The sequence below is a fragment of the Cimex lectularius genome, unplaced genomic scaffold (assembly GCF_000648675.2).
Source record: "Cimex lectularius strain Harlan isolate CLEC.00 unplaced genomic scaffold, Clec_2.1 scaffold338, whole genome shotgun sequence".
Lineage (NCBI taxonomy): Eukaryota > Metazoa > Arthropoda > Insecta > Hemiptera > Cimicidae > Cimex > Cimex lectularius.
This window is the reverse complement of record NW_019392974.1, coordinates 34295-59883: the sequence shown is the minus strand read 5'-3', so window position 1 is coordinate 59883 and position 25589 is coordinate 34295. Positions and strand designations below refer to the sequence as shown.

The 25589-nt window shown below is 33.7% G+C and overlaps 3 protein-coding genes and 1 long non-coding RNA gene across 4 annotated transcripts in view; 2 read left to right on the top strand and 2 right to left on the bottom strand.

Moving 5' to 3' along the window:
• The window catches only part of LOC106665997 (F-box/LRR-repeat protein 16), a 42721-nt gene extending 34845 nt beyond the window's left edge, over nucleotides 1-7876 (top strand). Inside the window, exons 5-7 of the mRNA XM_014392852.2 lie at nucleotides 4928-5123; nucleotides 5187-5335; nucleotides 5528-7876. Coding sequence (XP_014248338.1) covers nucleotides 4928-5123; nucleotides 5187-5335; nucleotides 5528-5676 — 494 coding nt within the window. The 3' untranslated portion in view covers nucleotides 5677-7876. The remainder of the gene's footprint in view (nucleotides 1-4927; nucleotides 5124-5186; nucleotides 5336-5527) is intronic.
• Nucleotides 7877-8916: 1040 nt separating this feature from the next.
• Nucleotides 8917-9633, bottom strand: LOC112127945. Its single transcript, XR_002910791.1, has 2 exons — nucleotides 9397-9633; nucleotides 8917-9326 (listed from the first exon to the last, which is right to left on the bottom strand). It is a non-coding gene; the product is annotated as an uncharacterized LOC112127945 (long non-coding RNA).
• A 2265-nt stretch (nucleotides 9634-11898) lies between these two features.
• Nucleotides 11899-19391, bottom strand: LOC106666039 (protein prune homolog 2). Its single transcript, XM_014392914.2, has 5 exons — nucleotides 19239-19391; nucleotides 18786-19174; nucleotides 12542-12695; nucleotides 12227-12477; nucleotides 11899-12161 (listed from the first exon to the last, which is right to left on the bottom strand). Exons 2-5 carry the CDS (start codon nucleotides 19076-19078, stop codon nucleotides 11906-11908), a joined length of 954 nt encoding a protein of 317 aa, XP_014248400.1. The 5' UTR covers nucleotides 19079-19174; nucleotides 19239-19391; the 3' UTR covers nucleotides 11899-11905.
• Nucleotides 19392-21721: 2330 nt separating this feature from the next.
• On the top strand, nucleotides 21722-24727 carry LOC106666047 (actin-related protein 2/3 complex subunit 1A). Its single transcript, XM_014392928.2, has 9 exons — nucleotides 21722-21904; nucleotides 22578-22741; nucleotides 22824-22932; nucleotides 23270-23563; nucleotides 23622-23800; nucleotides 23863-23966; nucleotides 24026-24206; nucleotides 24269-24325; nucleotides 24400-24727. Exons 1-9 carry the CDS (start codon nucleotides 21838-21840, stop codon nucleotides 24433-24435), a joined length of 1191 nt encoding a protein of 396 aa, XP_014248414.1. The 5' UTR covers nucleotides 21722-21837; the 3' UTR covers nucleotides 24436-24727.
• The last annotated feature ends 862 nt before the right edge of the window (nucleotides 24728-25589 follow it).

Sequence of the window (25589 nt, the reverse complement as noted above, 5' to 3'; positions counted from 1 at the left end):
AAGCATAAGTCAAAAATACTTCTAACAATACCGAAAAAGATAAGTAAAGTACTGAGTATTTCCTCCTTTTGGGTGGATCATAGCTTTCTTTCGAGGCAGCGTCGATTTTATGAGGATTTGAAGTGATGTCGAACATTTTCATACTCCTCCAACAGCCTTCATTATTATTGCATGTTCTTTGGTATCACTGTGCGACTTTTTGTCTTTTTTGAGAACTCGTCCGTAAGGTTTGGGACTATATTTCGGCAGCTCCAAACATTAAATTGAAGCTCGCTCCAAGTAGTTTCCACAGCAATGATAATTTCTTTATTTTTTGTTTATAGAAAGAGATGCGTATTTTTTGTTTGTAGTCATTCTGACCTCTGACTATAACAATCCAGACAGTAGAGAAAATTGAGAAATGTAATGGAAAGAAGAAAGAAGAGAAAATAAAGATAGAGAGTGAAGAAGATAAATATATTTTAATTAATTAACTAATTTATTGTATTTTTCGCTTGTGCATTTTTAATTTATTAAATTCACTAGATTTCGTGGTCCGCTTGATCAATTAATATCTTTCAATTAATTAAGGTTTTTAGTTGATAAAAAAGTCAGTGTCACGAGCGGGATTCGAACCCGCGATCTTCGGCTAGATACGCGCTGGTCTACCGCTTGGGCTACTGTAGAGCAGCGGCGTATTTAGACGAAGGTCGTGGGTTCAAATCCCGCTCGTGACACTGATTTTTTTTACTTTATTCGAAATATTTTCCATCATAATCTACACATCTGTTCCAACGTGTAATAAGCGCTTTTATTCCGCTGACATAAAAATGTATATTTCGACTCACAATAAAGTCTTGGAAGACGTTTTCGCCTTCACTGCGTTTTCTAAAAATTGTATCCCTCAAAAAGTGATAAAAAGGCGGGAGCGAATATGGAGGATGCTGTAAGGTTTCATATCCTAAGTCCTTAAGTTTCCGCAGGGTTGGCATTGCAACATCTGGCCTGGCGTTATCGTGAAGAAGAATCGGCACCATGGACAAATATATTGCACTTTCCCGTGAATTTTGTAAATTTCACGGCAATATTTCTCACCTGTGACATTTTCACCATAATTCAGGAAAATTATAGTGAACAACCCCAGCAGTACACCACCAGTCACCATAACGTTTTTTAAGTGCAGGTTTCGGGAAGTTTTTTGGCACTTCGTCCTTTTCCAACCACCTGTACGCCTCCTATTTTCGTACAGAATCCATTTCTCATACCACGTGATGATTCGATCAAGAAATGGATCATTCTGGTCGCGCAACAGCAGAGACGTGCAAATTTCAAAGCGTCAATTTTTCTTGGGCTTCGTTTAGTTTGTGTCGAGCTTTTTTACTTTACCAATTTGCTCCAGATGGCAAACAACGGTTGAGTGGTCAAGACAAAGCTCTTCCGCGATTTTCCGTCTTACGTGAATTTTCTTCAGTCAACGTTTCGAGTTGGTCGTCGTCCGCCTTTCGCCACCTTCCCTGACTTCGAGATCGAAATCTCTAAGACGAAATTTCTGAAACCATCGCACCGCAATGCATTTGCTAAAGCTTCTCTCTCCCAAATTTATTGATGTTACGCGCAGTTAAGGCACTTCGCCCAGTTTAAACTCGTACAAATAAATTGGTCGAAAATCTACTTTGGACATAGTTAATTTCGCAGGTCCTCACTCTTCTCACTCTATATAAACTAAAATGATTTGTATAAAAGATAACAGTTATAAGTATTTATTACAATCCATAAATGTGTGGCGAGTAGTGACCGTTAGTCGATAATTATTCAGAAATCGAATTCAGACAGTAGAAATACTTTGATTGAATATAAAAACTATATTTTGCGTTGCACAAATTCACTTTTTTCCATATCCTAAATGTATTTGTTAAATTTAAACAATGTTTGTAAATCCCAGGCCCTGAAGATGATCTCAATAAAGATCGAAACTTGGCACGATAAAGAAAATGTTTTTCTGAAACCTACATCACAACAGACCGCATCTCACGATTTCTCAATAATAATCCATAAATTAGATTTGAGGATTTAGCTTTGTTTACATGACAAGCGCCTGTGAAAACAACAAAATAAAACAAATTTTCAAAACCTGCAATAATTTTGCACCGACACAATTCCAGCTCTATCCATATCTATCTACCTCTATCGCAAAATATTTATTTCCCTACCCTTATATTTCTTTAATTTAATAATTAATTATTAGGTAAATCATAAATTATTTACGAGGACAAACAATATATCTGGATTCTAAATCTGCATGTTATTTTCGTAATTAGGCTAAACCAGCACGACTTTTCTGTCGTGCACAACTGTCGGCCTGTTACGCCTTACCTTTAAATACACCCGTATTGAATTGAATATTTTCTTCGTTGTTTCCATGGCAACATTTTTGATAAAATTATTTTACTTAGTTTAATTTTTTTATTTAATTTGTATATCAATATCGTATTTTTCTTTAAAAACATCGAATAAACAAACAAAAGGAAAAGAAAAATTATAACAATTGCAAGTATTTAAAGGATATTAAATAAAAAAATGAGGATGGCCACTTTCTTTGCCTCTCAGCATAACTGCTTCTTTCTGATTCTAAACATCTTCAAATGTAATTAAATCTGAAAAAACTAAACTTCTTGATTTGACAATAAATGTGACAAATTTAACAATTAATATTTAGATAAAATGATAAATTATTCTGTTTATCGTTATTATATAATTAAATTTGCAAACTTATTCAATCAAATTGGAAAAGGTACAAAAAAGGTTCGTGAAATACATGATTTTAAAATGGGGCTCGTATGGGAGGAAAAGGAATTTGGTGTTTGCGTTCATGAATGCCGGCTCATGTAACTTGAGAATCGTAGCTTGGTCCTTGGTATAAGATTTTTATTCAAGTTCAATTGGATCTATTATTGTCGGAGTTATTAAGTGAAAAAAATAATCCTGAATTTCACCGAACTCATTAAGGACAGTGTGAGTGAATCTCTTTTATCAGTGGGCTTTTGACGATAAATTTGGCAGCATAGAGTTTCTGGGCTGTAAACTTCATACTTTTAAGAAAAATGTGAATAAAGTTGTCGGTGGCATTAAATAATTTATGCTGTTTCTATTAAGTATATATTTTGCATTGTAACGCGTTATGTGTCAGATTTACTTTTAACTTTGCACTCGGCATGCTGCTTGTTGGGCTGCTTATAAATTTTATCCATATTTCTTAGTATTCGTATATTAATTTTGTCAACTATTATGTAAGTCTCTACTACTTGGAAATTTTCCCGTCATGTACATAATAATAAAGAATAAAGAAAAGGGAATATTCCATACTGAATTGAATATTGTTATAATTGTTTCCATAGAACACTTTTGGTAAAATTGTATAACTCAGTTTAATTTTTTACTTAATTTATTTAGCTATATCTTATTTTTTAAATATCCAGTAAACAACAAGCAATAAAAATTATTATGATTGCAAGTATTTACTGAAAAAACGAGGGTGGCCACTTTTTTTTGCTATCAGTGCACGTTCTTTCTGATTCTAAAAATTTTCAACTGTAATTAAAGCTGAAAAAACTAAACTTCATGATTTGACAATAAATATGGAAAATTTAATAATTAATATTTAGATAAATTGATAAAAATAAATTTACGAGGGCAAACAGTTTATCTGTGCTCTAAATCAGCGCCTTTTATTTTCGTAATTAGGCTAAACCAGCACGACTTTTCTGTCGTGCACAACTGTAGGCCTATTACGCCTTGCCTTTAAAAAACCTCTTTTTAATGTGATGATAAGTGAAACAAAATTAATTCCAAGACAACGATGGAAAATAGATTAATGTAGCGAATTTATCTATTTAAAACTTTTCGTATCTCTTTCCGAATAAATATTTCAAAAGTTGGCCATGTTCAGATTTGTCATAAATTTTTCTCTTTCACGCCAAAACAAGTTCCGAGGGTGGATTTACAGGCTCATTTTCCACGATGCATTCCAATAAGATCGTTCTCAAAACAAGAAGGTTTATTTTCAAAATTGACTGGTATGTTGAAACTGGGCCAGTTCTGCGGGTTTTTCTTTTCTTTTTTTTACATTCACCTTAATATATTATTCAAGAAGGTACTAAACCACCTTGGTCGTAAACCGCGAAGGGGCCTAGTTTTACGGCGATCCTGTCAGTAAAATGTCAAGGGTGAGTCTCAACATCTATTTTGCAATCATTTGTTCATTTCTCGTCCTATTAATTAAAAAAATAAATAAATACCAGGAATTCTTATCGGGAATACTTTCAAAGTGAAAACATCTGTTATTTATTAATTCTGGGTTCAATGACTCTGACCTTTCTGCGGTCCAATGGTCTTCTAACTGGAATAAAAGCGAGACCCGCAATGAAAGAATATATGAATATATAACTGATAGAAAAAGAGAGAGAGAGAGAGAGAGAGAGAGAGAGAGAGAGAGACATAAGAAGAAAAATAAAGATAAAGAGTGAAGACTAAATAATGGAATTAATGATAGTGAGAGAAATAGAGAGAAGAGAAAAATAAATAAAAAAGTGGTGAAGTTTGAAGAAAAAAAAACAGATTCAAGAAAAATGAAAAGTTGGCTCACAGAGGGTGTTAGAAGAGGAAAAAACTTGGCATTAAAGATATGCAAATTTATACAAAAATAGGTATATATTACTGTTCCTCACTGAAGACACTGAAGAGGCGCAAAAGCAAAATGTGTTTGAGTGGGTGTAGATAGTCCCCCTAGTAAATGACATAGTTCGACTTGTGCAACATATTTTGTACCTGCGTTTATCATAATGGGAAAATACATAAATATGTTTTATTTCAATAGATATTTTATTGTAATCAAAAGATCAAAAGTGTATTTATTTATTCTGCGTAAATTTCAATGTTTTTTTTACAACAGTTCATTCGCTGCCGAATCTGACAGTGCTGAGCCTCTCCGGATGCAGTAAAGTGACCGATGAGGGTGTCGAGCTGATAGCGGAGAACCTGCAGAAGCTGCGGTCGCTCGATCTGTCCTGGTGCTCCCGTATCACGGATTCAGCTCTCGAGTACATCGCCTGTGATCTGAACATGCTCGAAGAGCTGACGCTAGACAGGTAAATTAAAAAAAAAAGAAGAAAATGTACAGTGGATTTAATGCGAGTTTTTGTGATTTTCAGGTGCGTACACGTGACAGATATAGGCATCGGGTACATTTCGACAATGCTGTCGCTATCGGCGCTTTTCCTCCGGTGGTGTTCGCAAGTGAAAGACTTCGGCATCCAACACCTCTGCAGCATGAGAAATCTTCAGGTGCTGTCCTTAGCAGGTAAGACTTCAAATCAAAACTAAAAATACGATCAATTAAACTGTGGCAGAAAGAAAAATGTGATGTCTGAACCACAAGAAACTGGACTGAAAATGCTCCCTCCCTTGTGGGACACCTGTATTTCATATAATTAAAAATTCCTAAATAAAAAATTTCTAGCGATGTAACAATTATTTTCACTTGTTTTTGCAGGCTGTCCTCTGTTGACCTCAAGCGGGCTTTCGAGCCTGATCCAACTTCGACACCTTCAGGAACTCGAGCTGACCAACTGCCCCGGAGCTTCAAGAGAGCTTTTTGAATATCTGCGAGAGCACCTGCCTCGTTGTCTGATAATCGAATAGAGTCGACAAACCATGTTTTTCTAATAAAAATAATATTTAAAAAAAAGAGAAAAAAAGCTTCTAGGTTAGAACTTTCCTAAGTTGTCTAGAGTGCCAAAGGCTGATTCTATTTATGTAAGTTATTTACAAAAAATCAATATTAAGTAGAACCAGGTATGCTGTTTTTCCTTTCCTCTGAAAGTGATTTGACCTATGTTTAAACAAAAGATTTAATTTTAAAAAAAACCAACGGCACTCTAGCGCAACCTATCAACATTTTGCTACTCTAATCTACAAAAGAAAATAAGGCGAAAGGCTCTAAATAAAATTCCCATTGAAGATATATTTTGTGTTAGGACCCCATAGGACAATTGAGGCTAATTTGAACCGGCAGAACAAATTTTTGAATATATTGTAAATATTGTTGACGACCTGTGCCTGAAAGAAAATTTTCTTTTGTCTCTTTTCAATATTTTCAAAAGAGCTGGAATTTTATGTATATAATGTGTTTCCACTTTGATGTAGACTGAATTCCATGTGTGTGATATTTGAGTGTATATTTTATTTTTCGTTTTGTATTCTATAGGTACATGAATTTTTTTTTCTTCACTATTCCGTGTTGGAGGGAACATTAAAAAAAGTCTTCCTTGATTGTAAACTCAAAAAAGAAACAATAACTTTTGCAAAGGCTTTATTTCTTATCTTCTTTGGTTGTTTTCTAATTTCTATATGTTTCTAGGGTTTTTTAAATTTTTTTTAATGAACTTTCAACCAGTTTATTTTTTTTATTTTCTAATGCATTTTCATGGTTATAATTTTCTTCTGGTTGTCTTATCAGGATTTTGTTAAATTGTTAGGGCTTACAATGCATGGAAATCAGAGGGAAAAAATTGATTAAAATTTTGGCAGTGAAGCCCGGCGACTGACCAACCTGTGTAAGGTCTCGTTCGGGTCAACAATCCTCGATACTTATAACTGCATAAAAGAGGAAAAAGCATAAAAGGAAAGGAGACTTCCTCGCCTTGGGGACCATAGATCATAGATTTCTTACGACAAAAGATCCATCTATTGAAAATTTAGACCAGGAGAAAGACTCCCGATTATTAAAAAAATCTCAAATTCTCGGCTGATGATAAAGGGCAGACTATGCATCAGCTGAGAACATCTGCAGATTTAGGACTGCCCTCCGCAGGCTGCAAAGTATCTTTTCATTGGAAGTACCCTATCTCATGGTAGGTCTTTCACCTTGGCTCCTTCCCCCAAATAAATTTGGCTTCATCTGCAATATTAATTTTTTATTTGTTCAATTTTGTTTCTTTTTAAATGCACTTACCTAAGGTGTCATCAACAGTCGACTCTCCTCTGCCCTTTACCAAACAAACTTTTTATGAGACCTTTTACTGTAGAGTTATCCACACAATTTATGGCTAAATTCTTTGTATATTAGGCATTGAAGGATGGTTTATTATTTTTCAAGCTTTATGCTCCTAATTTGGACTTTTGCTGCTCTCAGCTTCGACAATCTATGTACCATACGAAGCCAAGTGTTGTCTTCTCAAGTTGGGGAACCTTTTGTGGTCTTTCGAGTTCCAGCTCCATCAGGCCCAGGAAACCAAAAAAGCCTGGTGGTACTGGACAAAATCAGAACCCAAAAATACATTAGTAAATAAAAATAAACTGGTTATTTTTTAAAAAATTTGTCTCCCCTCCAAAACGACGTTGTTATTGTTTATCTTTCAAATAATAAATTAATTTCAATAAATTTAATAATAATAATAAGGACTGCAAGTATGTCCATGGCTTCTAAGAAGCTCTTAGATTAGATTTTCAGTACATCTATAATTTAAAATTAAAAATGTTGCTTAACAGGTGAATTTGTATTTAAAAAAAAAAATTAAAATAAATATGAGACTATTTTAATAATAAAAAATATATTTAAAAAAATGAACCGACTCAACAATAATTGCACTTCACTATGAGAGAAAACAGCACGTTTTGTAGAAATAAAAATTGTATAAATAAAAAAATCACCTCACTTGAAAATTATTTTTTACAATCAGGCGAAAAGCGACTCGACATATAAACAAAATAAATTCTACAAAATAAGGAAAAAAAACTTTTGTCTGCTTAAATGATGTATTTTTGCTGTAATCTTGTAAAAAAAATATTAATTTTATTGTAAATAAATCATTATATAAATGTTGAAGTATTGTAATTGTAATTATATTTTTCATAGCAGTAGGGGAAAAAAAAGTAATCTTGGGAAAAAAAGAATATGTAATAATAAAATTTAAGAATTAAAAAAAAAAAATTAAAAAAAGAAGGTTGTTTCGACGTATAAAAGTCATCCAGTGACATAAAAACTATTTAAAAAAAGAAATAATACACGAAAAATATCTGTGATGTAATTTTTTTTCTCTAGTCACGATAATAAACTTCGAATGAAAGCAACAAAGGGTTTTTATTTCATATAATTAAAATAGACTCGATCCTACATACCTTCCGTTTTCTCCTTCTGTTAAAATACTCTGTTATTTTTGTATGTAAAGGTGCGTACTTGCGATTCAATTTTTGAACGAAATCTATCGCGAGAAATTTCGATTCAACCGAGTTGTTCAAGTCGAGACTACCTTTTATTTATTCGAACAAAACCAGAAGTAAATGTCCATACGAATAATATTCATCTATAGACATGAACGCGGCTGTTGTAAAATATTTGTGTACTTATAATTTAAAAATTATTTATAATATTTTTTCTTTGAACTTATCTGATAGTAAGTAAATTTAGTTCATTGTTTTCAATAAGAAAGGCAAAATTATTAATTTTGTCGCAAAGACACACTGACAATGGGTTGAATTCCGAACCCCTGACAGAGCCCATTGAAACTATCAGATTTTCTGGTTATAAAATAAGTCCTTAAGTGTTTTTTGATGGTAAATTTGATGAAAAATTATCATACTTTATGTACAAATTTGATCACCAATACAGTACATTCTTGTTACCCGAGCTTCCACTTGGTTTCCCCCCCCCAGTTGAGTTGTAGAGGGGAGATTCGACCACAGAAGCAGAGGATAAAATAGAAGTAAAACTTCAAAAGTTGAAAGACAAAATCACAGAATATGATTCAATAGTGAAACGAAGCATTAACAAACACGACTGCTAACCCAAGCAATGAACCATCTTGTTTTCCTGCGTAAAACAACAATAAACTTTGTTTGTTGCCATACATTATATTTTTCTTATTGAAAAAAAAAAAAAAAAAAAAAACCCTGAAATGTGTGTACATAAGTTCATACATAACATTGAAGAAGGGTGAAAGTGTTTGGTTAAGCAGATAGAAAAAATAAGTGGCAACATCGGTGGCCTGGATGGGCAGAGACGCTCTCAGTTCCAAGAGCACTGTTGATAGGAGGTCCTCGAGGATCTGACCCGTAAAAAAAGTCTTATTACTTGATTAAGGAAAGGCCGTGGGAGATTGACACAGACACTTACTTAATGGGGCAAAGCCTGTACAGAAAGGTTGCTCAATGTGTCCAGGGTGTTTTCCTTGCCTCTATAGAGAGAGCGTGTAGGAATGATGTTGAGAATTGTTCTTGAGCAAGCAGTTTATATCACGGCCACTGTTCCCTTTCTTGGAGGAAAGTGTTGTTTTATTGTAGTGTTGTGTGCCCTAGAGTTGAGTAAATGTATTTATTAGCGTGACTGTTTATTATAAGAGTGTATGGAGTAATATTGCTTACCTGATCTCAATTCGGTTAGTTCACACATTCAATGCAGTTGACCCCACAGTGGATTCAAGCCCCTTCTTTAACAAGTGAGTTTTTTTCCTGCATTTCAGTTAGAAAAGTCGTATAATGCTCTGTAGGGTTTGAACGGTTCAGAACACTCTGGACTATCTTATTGTGAGCATCGTTCCCGATTCTCTAACCTTAAACCGCTAGGTAGCACTTCAAATGCATACCTACTTTCTTTTTCAGTGTTTGACATTTCTTCTAAATAATAATATTAAAAGTATGGTTTGTTAGTTTGTTTTTACCTAAAACCAATATTTTTTATGCTTAGTACAAAATAAATTAATTTGTTCTTTTTTTTACATGAGATTATTTTTAACTTACCTATTTTGTCTCCAGTTTTGTTGGAAACAAATTTTGTCGAAGTACGTAATTATAAAAGCAATATACAGAGTGTATCAACTTCTATAGTCCACCCATTTAATTCAGAAACGATTAACAAAAAATGGTCTTATACAAACATCAAGTTAATTTTGGCTAGGAATTGCATTGTGGTAAGATTTAACATAACTTTCTCATCTAGCTGGGAAATGAAAATCCCATATTTTTATTGTACAATTTTATTTCAGAGCTTATTTTATGCGTTTTACTGAAAGGAAAATTTTGATAGGATCGACCATTTTTAAGTTATGCCCGAAGAAAGTTGCATGAGGGGCTAACGATTAACTTTAGAAAAAAAAAGTCCTATACAAACCCCAAGTTAATTCAAGTTAATTTTGGCTAGGAATCGCGTAAATTTAATAATTATCTGTTACTATCACAAAAAAATGAATACCTTTCAGTCATTCATTGACCACAATTATCATTAGAGCAAACAAACTAACTTAAAGTACTAAGTAAGAGCCAATATATGCAAGAAAAGTGTCACAACTCAAAAAAGTGTAATTTTTTTAGGGGTGGTACAGCTGGATTTTTAAATTTTTGTATTTTCGCTTAAATCTTGGAGAAACAAAAGACAATATTGATGGAACGTGATAGTTTTTATTGCCAACAATCGTAATTGCGCGTACTTAATACATAAGTCAAAAAAAGTAAAATTCCAGCTGTCCCTTCTGTAAAATTATCTTTTGTTGAGCTGTGCCAATTTTCTTGCGGGTGTGCGATATAAATCAGTAATCAGTTAAAAAAATAAAATTAATAATAAACAACAATCATTTTAAAAGGGTATATATATATTTTATCTAATTTTTTTTACATTTTTTATTTATTTATTTTTTTTTTATGTATATTCAACTCCAAATTTTTACATAGGAAAATACAATACAATTATTAAACCCTGTGGAAAAAAAATCAAACATACTGAATATGAAAAGAAAACACCTTTTGTTTTGCCCTATTCTTTATTTTTAAAGCGTTTTTGTTGACTAGGATGACGGGCATGAGGGGGAGAAAAATGTGCGCCTAGCATTGCCGAGGGAGGCGTAAATCGGCTTAAATTACATACTGCCTAGAGTGAACTTAAGTCTAAAAAGTTGTTTTTTTTGCCCCTATTGAGTTGGACGGAAACATCCGGTTTCATGTTCTTTACGAATTTACAGATGTTTGTTTCTATTGGTTATCTTCACAATATACAAGGGGTGGAGGTATAAAAGTCGGTTCAGCATTTTTTCTTCTTTTTAAATATTAAATCTAAAAAATATCAAATTCCAATCGCTAATTATACCGAATTTATTTTAAATGTGGTCATTAATTTATATTTACTTCTATTATAACATGTAATGATTAATTTTTTATACATATAGATTATGTCAAATTAGGCCAGCTTGTTTTTCCCCTTTAACTGATATGTTATATTCTCTCCTGAAAGATTGTCTTTTATATATACATATGTATATAGAAAAAAATGTTATGAACAGAATAGCCAATATTTTGGGAAAAAAAATGTAAATTTGTCAGAAAGAAAAACAACCATCGTGTATTTTATCTATATTATTTGTCTTTTTTTCAATAATTAAGCATTAAAATTATTTTCTCTCGCTCTCTTTTCTTTTTCTTATATATTTTTTTTAAATTATTATTTTTTTATTTGTACAAATAGAGGAATGCTTCGTTGCATAATTTTAAGACACTTTTTCTGATCTTTCAATGAGATATCACAATATTTATACGGCGTTGTAAACGCAATGAGAGATTTATTTAAAATACTGGAAAAATACTGGATTACGTATCATCTATCAATAAATAAATAAAAAAACTATGATAATATATCACACTGTAAATAACAATAGATCACTTTCAACTCGGATTACCTTTTTTTAAATAAATATTATGTACAATGAGATTTCAAATAATTAAAAAAAATAAATAAATAAATAAACAACAAGAATCTTCAGTCTATGCTCAGATCAAAGTAATTTTTTTTAAATAATAGATTATTAACAACATAAGCAAGAGAATGAACAAGAATCTTTTGTGTAAGCATATTATTTTCTCTTTGAGAAAGAACAAGACTTACATTTCATACGGCCTGACTTATCTGTATGCTCTGTTTGATGCGATCGTAGTGGCAAACGCGATCGGGTATCGAAGCCTCCTCGAGGGGCAGGACTTCGTAAAGCTCGGCCAGTGAGTGAATGAAGTGGACCTTGTTGAGGAACTTAGAGCTCACGACAAACTTCGACATGGTTACGATCGTACGGAGTAGAAGCGTCGGGTGGACGAGGTAAAGCTTCTTGAGCTGCTTTCTCAAACGCTTGTCTATTATTTGATAATACCTGTAAATATTTATTCGTATGTAATAAAAATCTTTTCTGAAATTCTACCGTAAAGGAAATGTTACTTTCTAAGCCAGGAGAACGTTGGGATGCAATCTTTTGTAGCTCCGCCGTGGAGATAGACGAGGTGATAATCGTCAGTGACGAGCTCGTTGAGTGTCGCAAGAATATAAAGGGACAGGTTCTCCATTACATAATTGTAATCGACTCGGCTTCTGTTCGGAAGGAAACACGCTGAAAGGACAATAATCGCATTGCGAGAACCTGAATTGAGGTAGCCACCATGCGACAATACTCTTTTATATGGCTCAATAACCTATTAAAAAATAAATAAATAAAAAATAAAATTTTAATCAACAGTGGGAGAAATCGTAACTTACTTTCATGTCTATCCGGCATTCGTTGTTGCCAAGGTCGACACTCCTCCACGACCTGATGTCCTCTCGTTCCTCCTCTGCTGTGTACTCAGCTATGGGTTCGACAGAGCTGATTTGTTCGAGGATCGAATTTTCAAGGTCATCATCAGAATCAAACCTAAACATTTTTTTTATCTTTAATTTTATTTATATTTGTCAACAATTCACATTCACTCTCACACGCAAACAATCATTTATTCTTATTTACTTATAGAAATTCATTCACTCTAATGATTGTGGTTAAAAAATCAGTGATTGATGGTGAATATGAATGAATGAACCAGTATGATAAAATATTAATGAATGAAAAAAATCATTCTCAGCAAATAAGAATGATTTTTTTTCATTCATTAATATTTTATCATACTGGTTCATTCATTCATATTCACACCAATCACTGATTTTTAATCACAATCATTTATTAGATCAATCACACACTCGATCAGTCATTCATTCAATATCATTTACTGATAAATATTGATTCGTTCATTTTACCCTCAATCACTTACTCAATCATTCACTCTTATTTCTTAATAATAACACATTCATTCATTTTCAGGCACAATCATTTACCCAATCATTCATTCACTCCCATTTACAAATTCTCAATCATTCTTATTCAATGAAAATTATTTTTTCATTTATTAACATTTGATCGTACGGATTCATTCATTCGTATTCACACCAATCACTAATTTTTAACCACAGTCACTTATTAGATCAATCACACACTCAATCAGCCATTCATTCAATATTACTTACTTATAAAGATTGATTCATTCATTTTACCTTCAATCATTAACTCTTATTCTTCATAAGAACACATTTATTCATTTTCAGCCACAATCACTTACCAAATCATTTAAACACTAACATTTATAAATACTCAATCATTCTTACTTACTGAGAATGATTTTTTTTCATTCATTAGCATTTAATTATACCAGTTCATTCATTCGTATTCACCACCAATCACTAATTTTTAACCACAGTCACTTATTAGATCAATCACACACTCAATCAGTCATTCATTCAATATTGATTTGTTTATTTTACCCTCAATCATTCAGTCTTACTTCTTCATAATACATTCATTCATTTTCGGCCACAATCATTTACCCAATTTACTGTAAAGATTGATTCATTCATTTTACCTTCATTCATTCACTCTTATTTCTTCATAATAACACATTTATTCATTTTCAGCCACAATCACTTACCAAATCATATAACACTAACATTTATAAATACTCAATCATTCTTATTTACTGAAAATGATTTTTTTCATTCATTAGCATTTAATTATACTGGTTCATTCATTCGTATTCACCACCAATTGCTAATTTTTAACCATAATCACTTAGATCAATCACATACTCAATCACTCATTCGTTCAATATCATTTATTGATAAAGATTGATTCATTCATTTTACTTTCAATCATTCACTCTTTTTTCTACATAATAACACATTCATTCATTTTGAGCCACAATCTCTCACCAAATAATTCAAATACTAAAATTTATAAATACCACTAATTACAAATAATTAAGGTTTTTTATCTCAACTAAAAACCTTAAATATTTGTAATATATTAATTGGTCAAGCGGACCACAAAAAAAGTGAATTTAATACCACTAATTTTTAACCACAATCACTTGTTAGATCAATTACACACTCAATCAGTTACTCGATCATTCACTCTCATTTCTTCATAACACATTCATTCATTTTCAGCCACAATCAGTTTCAACTCCTCAATGATTTTTATTTACTATGAGAGATTTTTTCATTCATTTTCACCTACAATCCCTTGCCACTCAATAATTCACAATAACTCGATTTATCAATCTTTCACTACTACCATTCATCACATTGTTTTTGCCCACATTCACTGTCTCCCCACAAATACTGTCTCAGTCCAACCATTTTCCCTTACTCCCTCAATTAATCATTCACAATAATTTAATCTCAATCTCAAACATGTACACAAGCAAGATAAATGTTAAAATATGTATGTAAATTAATATCATCTCCTAATAGATTCAGGGCAGAAGTGCAAAAACACAGCTTTCCAGGAATGCTATTTTAAAGTTTATCCAAAATGGGCTAATTCACATTTTAGGTCTTTAGACATGAAAGATTGTATAATTGATAAAGTCAAGAAGGAAAAGGAAAAAATTTATAACAAAAATTGAATTTGTACCAAAGGTTGTCTAAAAAGGTTGTGTGTTTAGATTTATGCAGTTTTTCCTCAAGAGATAGGTATTTAATAAATTATTAATTTATAATTATATAATCACTAAAGGCATAATAGTCTAAAAATTAAATATTGTTTTAATTAATTATTCTCTTTATGTAAAGTCTTAAAGTCATACGCCGCTGCTCTTACTACTTGAGCTATCGTGACTGATGGGTTCGAATCCCACTCGTGACACTAGTTTTTTCATTTTAACCAAGACTTTACATAAAAAGAATAATTAATTGAAATAAGTAATTTGGTCAATAGACCAATAAACATAATGGATTAAATATTGTTCTGAATATTGTTTTTAAAATATTGATTTATTTGCATGTTTCAACTATTTTAAGATCCGTAGTATATTGGCTTATACACCAACTGTTGAATGTGACAATTCAACTTGTCTCAAATCAAATATTTGCTATTTTGCATTTTTCACCTGTATCTGATTGAAATAAAGAAAATGTATTAATTTAAAGTTGTGTCATGTGAATCCAGTTGATGATTCGGCAAATTTCTGTCCCAAATTTGAACAGGAACCAGAAACCTGACGAAACAGCCATTCGTCACATCTTTGGGCCATGTTCCAATTTGTTAAATTTACATTTAATTAGCATAAACATGCAGCGAAAATACTGTCAAGGGGGGACTGCAAGTTTAAATTTTAAAATAATAGAATATAAATTTAAAAAATCCGCTAAATTTAAACAGATAAATCAGCCGACATTCTGGACATTTTTACCCTACAAAATCTGTTTAGTCGCAATAACGAGTTTTAGTAATGATAACAAATAAACAACGCCTTAAACACAACCTTGGAATAGATAAAAACTTAACATTGTACTGGCTGTCACACTCGCATAACAATGATAAGCACACATGACACATTTCAAGAAAAAAATCAACACTTTTATTATGGTGTTTTATTAAGAATAACAAAACAGACTTGTTTCATTCCATAAGATATGGATTAATTAATAAGAATTAATATAAATAATCAGGATTTTTCTCTATTGGGAAATATTAAAACAAAATTCAGGTTATTTCTGGTTCAAAATAAAAATGTCCAAATTTGGTTCTATAAAAAATACAGTACTATCAGAAACAATACAACCTATTGACAACAATATATGACTCAAACATAAAAATGATACATTGCACCTTCTTTTATTGGAAGATATCGGCAGTAATCATACGAATCGACTACTGTAATAATCTTGTCACCATCAGCTGTCAGGAGTTTGTACTGATCGTAAGAATTAAACACAAATCTAAAAATGTCGGTACTGGTAATGATCTATTCAATAGAAAACCAAAATATATTTTTGGAGCTGTTATTATTAGAACTTATTGGCTATCATTTAAATCCATTGCTGTAATGATCTTGAGTACAGCAGTTGGTGGTTAGGCTCAATGATTACAAGGATCAAACATAAATCTTATGTAAATATGGTTACTATCATCAACGATCACAGTTGTCAATAGAAGCTGTTATTGTCATCTGAAAAATATAAATACTGTAACAACCTAGTATAGAGCAGTTGGAGGTTATCCTCAATGATCACAAGGATCAAACATAAACCATAAGAAACCATGATTACAGAGAATCATATATGATTGTTTTAATCAAACACTAAACAATCACAGAAGTTGTCAGAGGAAACTGATATTATCGTTTAACAGGTATAAACAGTATAATGATCTTGTATACGCAGTTGGAGGTTATCCTGAATGATCACAAGGATCAAACATAAACCATAAGAAACCATGATTACAGAGAAGTTATATATGATTGTTTTAATCAAACACTATAACAATGACAGATGTTATCAATGGAAACTGCAATTATTGTTTAAAAGGTATACACACTATAATGATATTGTATACAGCAGTTGGAGGATATCCAAAATGATTACAAGGATCAAACATGAATTTTAAGAATCCATGATTACTGTCATCAATGTTCATTTTAATGGAACAATATAAAGATCACAGTTGTGAGTACAAGCTGCTATTTTAATTTTAAACTTACAAACACTATAATAATTGTATTTACAGTTGCAGCCACTGGAGGTGTTCTCTAATGATCACAAGCATCAAAAATATGTAAATCTGAAGAAGCTGTGTTACTGAGTATCATCAATGATTGTTTTAATCAAACACTGTAACGATCACGGAAACTGCTATTATTGTTTGAAAAGTATAAACAATCTAATAATCTTGTCTACAGCAACAGCCATTGAAGGTTATCTAATGATCACAATAATCAAACAAAAAGCTAATGAGTCTTATGGCAAATGATCGTCTAGGGATAGGGATAAAAGAGGCGGCCACAAGGCCAACTGCACCTCGACCTGAAATAGATCTATTGTGCTCCCATGTTTTTTCATAATTCACTGGCCAGCTTCAGGTTGTAAATCAGCCTCCATACCTTTGCCAGTGGGTTATTAGTGTAGGCTCTTGCTTGCAGTTTTCCTGTCCTAGTTGCAAGAACCTCATTTCTGTGAACAAGGTGACAGAAACAAAGAATGTGTTCTGCGGTCTCCTCCTCTTCTTGGAAGTATCTATAGTGTTCCTTCTGTCTGTATCTGGTGCATGTGCTTTCTTAAGTGGCAGTGCCCTGTCAGGGGTCCAACCGGCACCTTGGTTCAGTTGCAGTTGCCTTCGGCTGTTCACATTACACTGGATTCGGCTAGAAAGCCGGAGTCTCAGTCCTCACCTCAGAGGTCAGACCTGAGTGCTCAATGGATGACGAAATTGTTGTGTTGTGGTGGTATTTTAGACAACATAGAGTAAAAAGAAAACATTGGGTACATCCTATTTTTCAGGAAAGATTTTCACTAGGAACATTTGAAACATTAATGGGTGAAATGAGTTCTTCACAAGAACGAAGAACGAAACCAAGTTCTTCAGTTATTTTTGAATGACAGCATCATCTTTTGATGTTTTTGTTTGTATTCATCTGTGTATTCCACAGTACAGGTCTCTCTTGGACCAGCCAAATTAAAGTTTCTGGGTTTGATTCCATGATATGCGCATGCATGCGTCTGACCTACAGAATGCAAACGCCGAAATGATCCAACGTGCCTGGGTTTCTCTTCCAAACGTGCTGAGCTACCTAATGAATAGGCTTTGGCAGTGCAGAGGTCGATCAAATTACATCAGACTGGGCACTGGCTCTCCCCAGTGACAAAACGCCCAACGAAAATGCCAGATCTGGCTAAATGTGAACTTCATCTAAAATGTACAGCCACTGCCTGTACATATTCCAGTAATTCTTTTGCAAATTTTGCAGATGGTCTTTCTACTTCACGTGCCTCATACCTGGGGTATTGTTCTACCAGGTTTTGGTTTAAGGATATATTTTACGAATATCCTCTTTTGTAACAGGATGCTAAACTGCAGTAGACTTCATGATCCAGAAGAAAAAAAAAGATCATTTAAAACACCATAATCACCTCAACATCTACTGCTGTTAGAGATTATCGGCAATGAGCATAGGAATCAAAAGTAGAAGCTATTTGCTATCAAACTGACATATTGACCGACACGATGCTAATGTTTGAGCATAAAGGCAGTTTATAAGTCAGTTTGTGCCAAGGTTCTGGCTCGAATTTGTACCAGGAGAAAAACTTGCCCGATTATCGCGTGCTAGATCAGCGAACCATGATTCAATACCAACTTTAATAAGTTTAGAGGAATTATAACGGAAATTTTAGTTAGAATTGAATGGCTAGAATCTTGAAATATTTGATGCTGCACCAAGTAGATGGGCTGGCTTGAATTTGTGCTGCAGAGAGAAACAAGTGCAAATACATTATTCAGTACAATGAAGAGAGAGTTGAACCTAATGGGTTCGAGCTGAGATGACCTACTCTTTTCAAGTCCATTACCTATAGTTCATCTTCAAATAGGTTCGGCATATTTTATATGGTATTTTCTACATGTTAATTTTGATCGGTTTACCCTTGGCTCAGCGTGTTGTCCAAGACGGGGTTCATCGTCGAGAAGACCTCCTCCGGGAACGGTATGATCCTCCTCCTCGTGTTGCCTTTCTGCAGTCTGCAGTCCTGCGTGTCCGGGCTCAGCACGGCCTGGTAGAGTGACTTGTCCTCCTCCGGATCCGAGTGGTAGCCCCCGGCCGCCTCTTCCTGGGCCGTCCCGATGGACGCATCATCAGCGCCGGGGCTGTCCGCCGATGACGAGCCCTCGCTGTCCAACGGGTGCCTCATCACCGTCCTGCAGTACGTTCCGTCCATCGCGTTCCACGGCCGGTTCCACCGTCAAATCATAAATACGAGAACGGTCGCCACACCACCGACAACCACCTCTTCATATCATCGGTCCTACAATCACTACATCGATTATTTTTACAATTGATCTTCAATCACTCCCCTGCATATTTGTTACACAACTCACATCAACGATCAAACAAACAAAAATTCAAACAAAAACATTTTTTTAAATCATAATGCCAAACGACTAAAATTCGAAAAAGGATCCAGTCCATACACATTGACGAACCGATTCGATAGTCGATCTACTCTTATCGCCTGATTTATCAAGTTTTACCTCCCAAATTCAAACCGTATCAAGGCCAACCTTAAAATACAACTATTGAAGATAATCATATAAATAATCAAATAATTTATACAAAAAGACACCAGTGAAGTACCTGCTGGGACTAAGTGACAAAGTAACCTATGGCTCAGCAATCTTGTAAACCAAAGGTCAGCAAAAACAAGCTACTCAAACATTAGGCAGTGTACTGGCATACCTATGTATCACAGAGCTGTGCCAGGGAGATAAAAGGGCTGGGTATTGCCAATAGAAGAATAGCCATCTAATCGGACAGCCATGTGGCACTGGAAGACATTGCTGCATTGGTGGTGAAGTCCCAAGTCGCTTGGGACTGCATTAGAGCACTGTCAGACATAGGGGAAAATAATAAAATTACCCTTGTGGGAGTACCAGGGCACACATGAGAGGCAACAAGAAGGCCAATAAACTGGCAAAAGAAAGTTTGATCAGTATCAACCCTAATCTCTTTTGGCATACCAAATTGCCAAAAACCTAGATTCACTGGACAGAAGATTAAAAATAAGTCCTTGGTTCAATTTTAGAACATACGCATAGGAAAAAAGTTAATTAAATGACCATCACAAAAATTAATGGCAGAAATCCAGATATGGGATTAAATCAAGCCCAAAACATGTGCAATCAATCTCATTAGGGAAGTACACCTAGGTCTTTCAAGCTGAAAAGAGGTTGCACTAGCAAAAATCCTCATAAGATCAGATAGCCAAGGCAAAAGGAAAAATGGATAAACTGTAGGGGTGCCTAGAAAAAAGCTTATGCTAAAACAACCCTCACCAAAGCAAACACTGCTACAATCCGAGAGGACTAAACTAAAAGGAGTGATAGGATCATTGTCATCTGAGAAACCATCTCCACAAAGTGGGATAACGACCAGCAATGACAGTACTAAGGATGAAGGATCGAAACAAACTAGGCAAATGCAATAACTCAGAAGGCTGCAGCACTTGGAAAACACCCCCCCCCCATTTCTTAGTTCACCAGTTATATTGTTTTAAAATAGATAATTACAATTTAATTTTTCATTCTGTTTACTTATCTGTGACGCGGAAAATAATATGGTCTGTACTATTACAGCTCACAGTAATTTGGTTTAAATGTTTTGATTAATTTTAATTTTTTTTTCTTTTTGTGTTTGATAGATTTAGAGTAGAACATTTAGTGAATGTGTGTTTTTTAAATGTATTATTATTATTAGGGTTGTAAATGTTCTAAAATTATTATTAAATATACTTTAGAATTTAAAATATTTTAATAAAAAATAATATTCTTTCTGGGTTAAATTAGAAATTTTTTACTCAGTTTCAAGATCTAAAATTCGCTATGCAGCTGAAGTTTGAGGCTTTTTATGTTTTGATGCAATAGATAAGTTGTTTCTATCTTTCATTAAAAGAATACTTCATCTCCCTTATAATACACAAAATTATATTATATATTTAGAAATAGGCTTGTTGATTTTTGTCTATTCTCTCTGTTTGCACTTTGGAGTACATTGGAAAAGGTTTATCATTACCAGATTTTAGATTGCCAAACATTTTATCCAAAGAAGTAATTCAAAAGAATAAACTATGGTACAAAGAGGTCGTGAGTACTTGTGATTGTCTGCAGCTTGGAGCTTTTGATTATTTAAATAAAGAAAAAGTAAAATTGTTATTGGAAAAAGTTAAGCAAGAATTTAAAAATAGCCAAAGGGAAAAAGTTGCAACAACCTACTTTCCATAGTTTATACTGGGGTCTGAATTCAGAACCAGGTGAAAATCATTATATTTCTGATAACAATGGTTTTCATTTTATGAGTGCAATTTTTAAACTTAGGGGACAATTATTGGGTTTGAATTATAATGTCAATCGTTCTGAAGGAAGACATTTATGTTCTATGTGTTTTTATTGTGTAATGGAATGAAATAGAGGACTTGTACCGTTATGTGGTGGTGTGCGCTATTTTATGAGAGTTCAAGGTCAGATGGTTTGGCAAAAATACTTTAGAAAAAAATGGAATTGGTTGAACTCTTAAACAGTTCTAATTGGAATTGTTTATGCAACTATCTCATCATATAATGTGTGTGTGTGTGTGTGTGTGTGTGTGTGTGTAATGTATGTAACTTAATGGCTAAAAGCCGGCTTATATAGATGGACTCTGTCCATGTATTAGTGCCCTTGTATAGAATTTTGAAACTGAAACTTTGTATACATTTAAATAAACACTTTATTATTATCATTATACCCTCAGAATGTGACATATTAATTCTGTTGTTGTCATGACGTCACACCGAGGCTGCTTGTGATCCAGTTTCAAGGTCACGAGTGTTGTCACCCAAGCACGGTGTACCATCCTCGGTCGGATGAATCACGCCGAGCCGGCCTCACCCCGAGTTTCCTTTTTCGCTGGAGATTTTCACCGAGGAAATTCAAATTTCGGAAAATGTGGAAAAGCCAAGACTTCGGAATCAACCCGATCACCTGCCACGCCTGGAACAAGACAAGCACACGTAATTAGCCGAATTAACCTTAATTTAGTCCATTAAAAAAACAAACAAAAACTTTGTACCCTTAGCTGAAGTCACTTTTCCAGAAGTTTACAGTCATTTTTTCAATATAGAAGCTTATTTCTGTACTTAATCAAGCCCAGAAAAGTACCGGTTAAGTTAAATAAGAAGTTCAACATGTTTTCTTCTTATTTGGGGTGTGCCTCTTCCTCCTTATCAATTTTAGCATGAGCACAAATTTTAGTCTTATTTATTTGAAAAAAGATCAGATACCACACAGTTTAACTATATAAACTATTCATCAATAATATTCTAAAGCTTTGAGATCTGGATTGACTGAAAAGAGTCGGCTGCATATCCAGGTATCTTATGCCCTAGGGGTAGGTTTTGTCCAATCTGTCGATTAATAGTTGGACAATTTTTTATTTGTGCATTGGAAACTCAGTTAAGTTGAGAAGTAATAGATTTATTAGATTTTTTCTTGGAATTTGCAGGATGAAGGAATTGTAGGTTGCTTGTTTCCGATCATTTCCATATGTGTAATCTCGCTTTTTTGGTTCGTAAGATGTCATCATCATGAATTATCACGATAGTTTATACAATTAGTTTAGAAATGGTATACGACGGGGAGAAAAATGGCTGATCATTTATTTATTTTAATTATTGACCATTTCAGAACTGGCTCTTAGTCTGAACAACAACGAGGTCTATATATACCAAAAGGGCTCGAGTGACTCGTATCTTGATTGGACGCTTATCGATGTCCTTGACCAGCACAACTTGAGGGTGACTGGGATCGACTGGGCACCTGAGACCAACCGAATAGTCACGTGCGCCGCTGTAAGTCTTTATAAAAACAGACGCAATTTTTATTCTCGTTATTATTGCTAACATAATTTCAAAGTTTTTATTTTAATTTCAGGATCGTAATGCATATGTCTGGACGCAGACGGAGGACGGCAAGTGGAAGCCGACGCTCGTATTCTTGAGAATAAACAGGGCTGCTACTTGTGTCAAATGGTCGCCGAAGGGTAAGTGGGTTTAAAAATAAATTTTAAATTTTTACACCATTTGAGGTTGACATGATTAACCTGAAGTTTGGTCTTGCTCTGCCTTCGGCTTGATTTGGTTTGTCAGGTGTGTTGCCATTTCACTACCTTCAGTATTTGGTTATGACTGAGGATAAGAACTTTTTCCACCTTATTTGCATTTTAAATAACGTGAATTACAATTAATAGAAGATAAAATTCTCCAATGTAAACAGGGAAATGCTGAAATGCATATGACAGTCCAAAACATCAAGGATGATAAGAAACGACCAAACTAAATAATTTTTTTTGCCCATTTAATAATTTTCATTTGCATTAGAAAACAAATTTGCTGTTGGTTCCGGTGCGAGGTTGATTTCAATATGTTACTTCGAAAGTGGGAATGACTGGTGGGTGTCGAAACACATCAAAAAGCCGATTCGATCGACGGTGACCTGTCTAGACTGGCATCCAAACAACTACCTCCTCGCCGCCGGTTTTGCAGATTTCAAAGTCAGGGTTTACTCAGCGCTCGCGAAAGAGATTGAAGGGTCTGACATCCCGCCAAGTAAATGGGCGAACAAAACAACTCTGGGGACGATGGTAGCTGAATTTTCCAACTCACCTTTTGGAGGTTTGTCTATATAAATTACTATTTTTATATTTTTTACGTTATCGTTGAAATTTTTTAGGTGGATGGATACGGGGTGTGTCATTTTCACCTGATGGCAATAAATTAGCCTGGGTCGGTCAAGACTCATCGATCTGTCTCGTCGATATTACAAAAGGTCTTCAAGTACAAAAAGTCAAGACGATTCATCTGCCCTTCCTCAACTTGATTTGGGTTGGGCCCAATTCTATCGTAACAGCCGTAAGTCGTTTATAAATAAACCAATTCTTCTCTTATATTCAAATTTATTTTTAAACCTTTAGGGTCATGGCTGTTGTCCATTTTTATACGAACAGAATACAAATGGGCAATTTCAATACAAGTACAAACTTGACGTGTCAAAGAAGAAACAAGGAGAAAGGCTGAGGTATTTTTCCCCCTTTTTACAAAATTGATCGAGTTATTAAAACATTTTTGCCTTTTTAGCGCGATGAAAAAGTTCCAGAGCTTGGACAGGCAGGCGAGAGTCGAGGCTTGCGACATCGTGCTCAACACCGTCCACCAGAATGCGATAACATGCCTGCAGATCTACGAGGGAAAGAGGGGAAACACTGTCAAACTCTCGTCTACGGGTATAGACGGCCAGCTTGTAATCTGGGACTTAAAAGTAAATTTCCAACTTTTAAAAAAAAGAAGAAAAAAGTACACTAAATTTGTTCTTTTTTATAGGAAATTGCTCAGCACATTGCCAACCACGGTGGCGGGGAGGAAGAGAACGATATTATGGTTTGTTAATTTTTTTTTAGTTTACAATTTGAAATAAATTTAAATGTTCTTCTTTTAAGTTATACATTTTTTAGGATAAAGCAATTACTTTTGGAGAGAACGACAACTGATAACCTATCTGGTAAACCATTTAAACAATGAATGTATTTAATCTCGTACGTCATATTATTTTTATCGAATACTTTTCTTTAAAAAAAAAAAAAATGCTTTTTTAAAGGCAGTTTTTTATTTTATTATGATTTTTTTTTTAATGCAAAAAATAACCAAACTGTCTACATGATATGTACATATATTTGTTTTAATGTGTAAGATTTATATCTTTGTCGCAAGGAAACAGAACTATATCATTTATTATTTTCAATCTTTGTCGTTAAAAACCAGCCGATGACACAGTTGGAAAATTTAATGCGTAAACGATTTTAAACTGTTTTATATCTATTATATGAATATTGTATTATTTAAATTTATTATTTGGTTAAAAAAATAAAATAAAATAGTGGTATCTATTCATTAAAATAGAGTTTAATTTAAAAAAGAAAATTTCTTTCACCCTCGAATCCTTGAATGTAATTTATTTGTTGTGCAAATTAAAGGCTTGAGTTACAACCTTAAAAAATCCATCAAGAGGAAGAAAACAATTTAATGATTTTGCAATAAAAACACTAAAAGACGTTGATTTACCTAGGAGAATTGTTACTAACAAGTTGCACTTTAAACTCGTTCTTGATTATACTTACTCAAATACATATAAAGTTTTCTGCCTCGACCTGCTTATAACCCTGACTGTCTTGATCTGTTTTTATAAATATCCTTACATTTTGAGCCTTGTTGTAATTAAACGATCGAGTTTAAGGGTTCCCCTGGCTTACAGTTGGATTTATTGTTCAGCAAACGTTGTGCTGGTTTGTAGATCTTTGTGGTAGTGGAACGATGAACTTGGGTGAACGATTAGACCTCCATAAATAATTAATGAGAAGTATTTGATAACGAGCAAATGTGGTTTGACATAATAAATTATGTTTTTCTATTCAAACCGAAATTTATGTCTCAGGTTTCACTATTTTATGGAGTGTTTCCAACCAAAGATGTAATAAAACAGATAATTCAAAAAAAATAATGGACAATAATAATAAGAAATGGTGGGAAAACTCCATACGAGAAACCCTGAGATAATCGAAATTTCAATGAGAAGAATACCACGTCAACAATGCGAGTTGTTCAACCACATGGACAAAGTTCGCTTACTTGATGAATATTTGTGCAT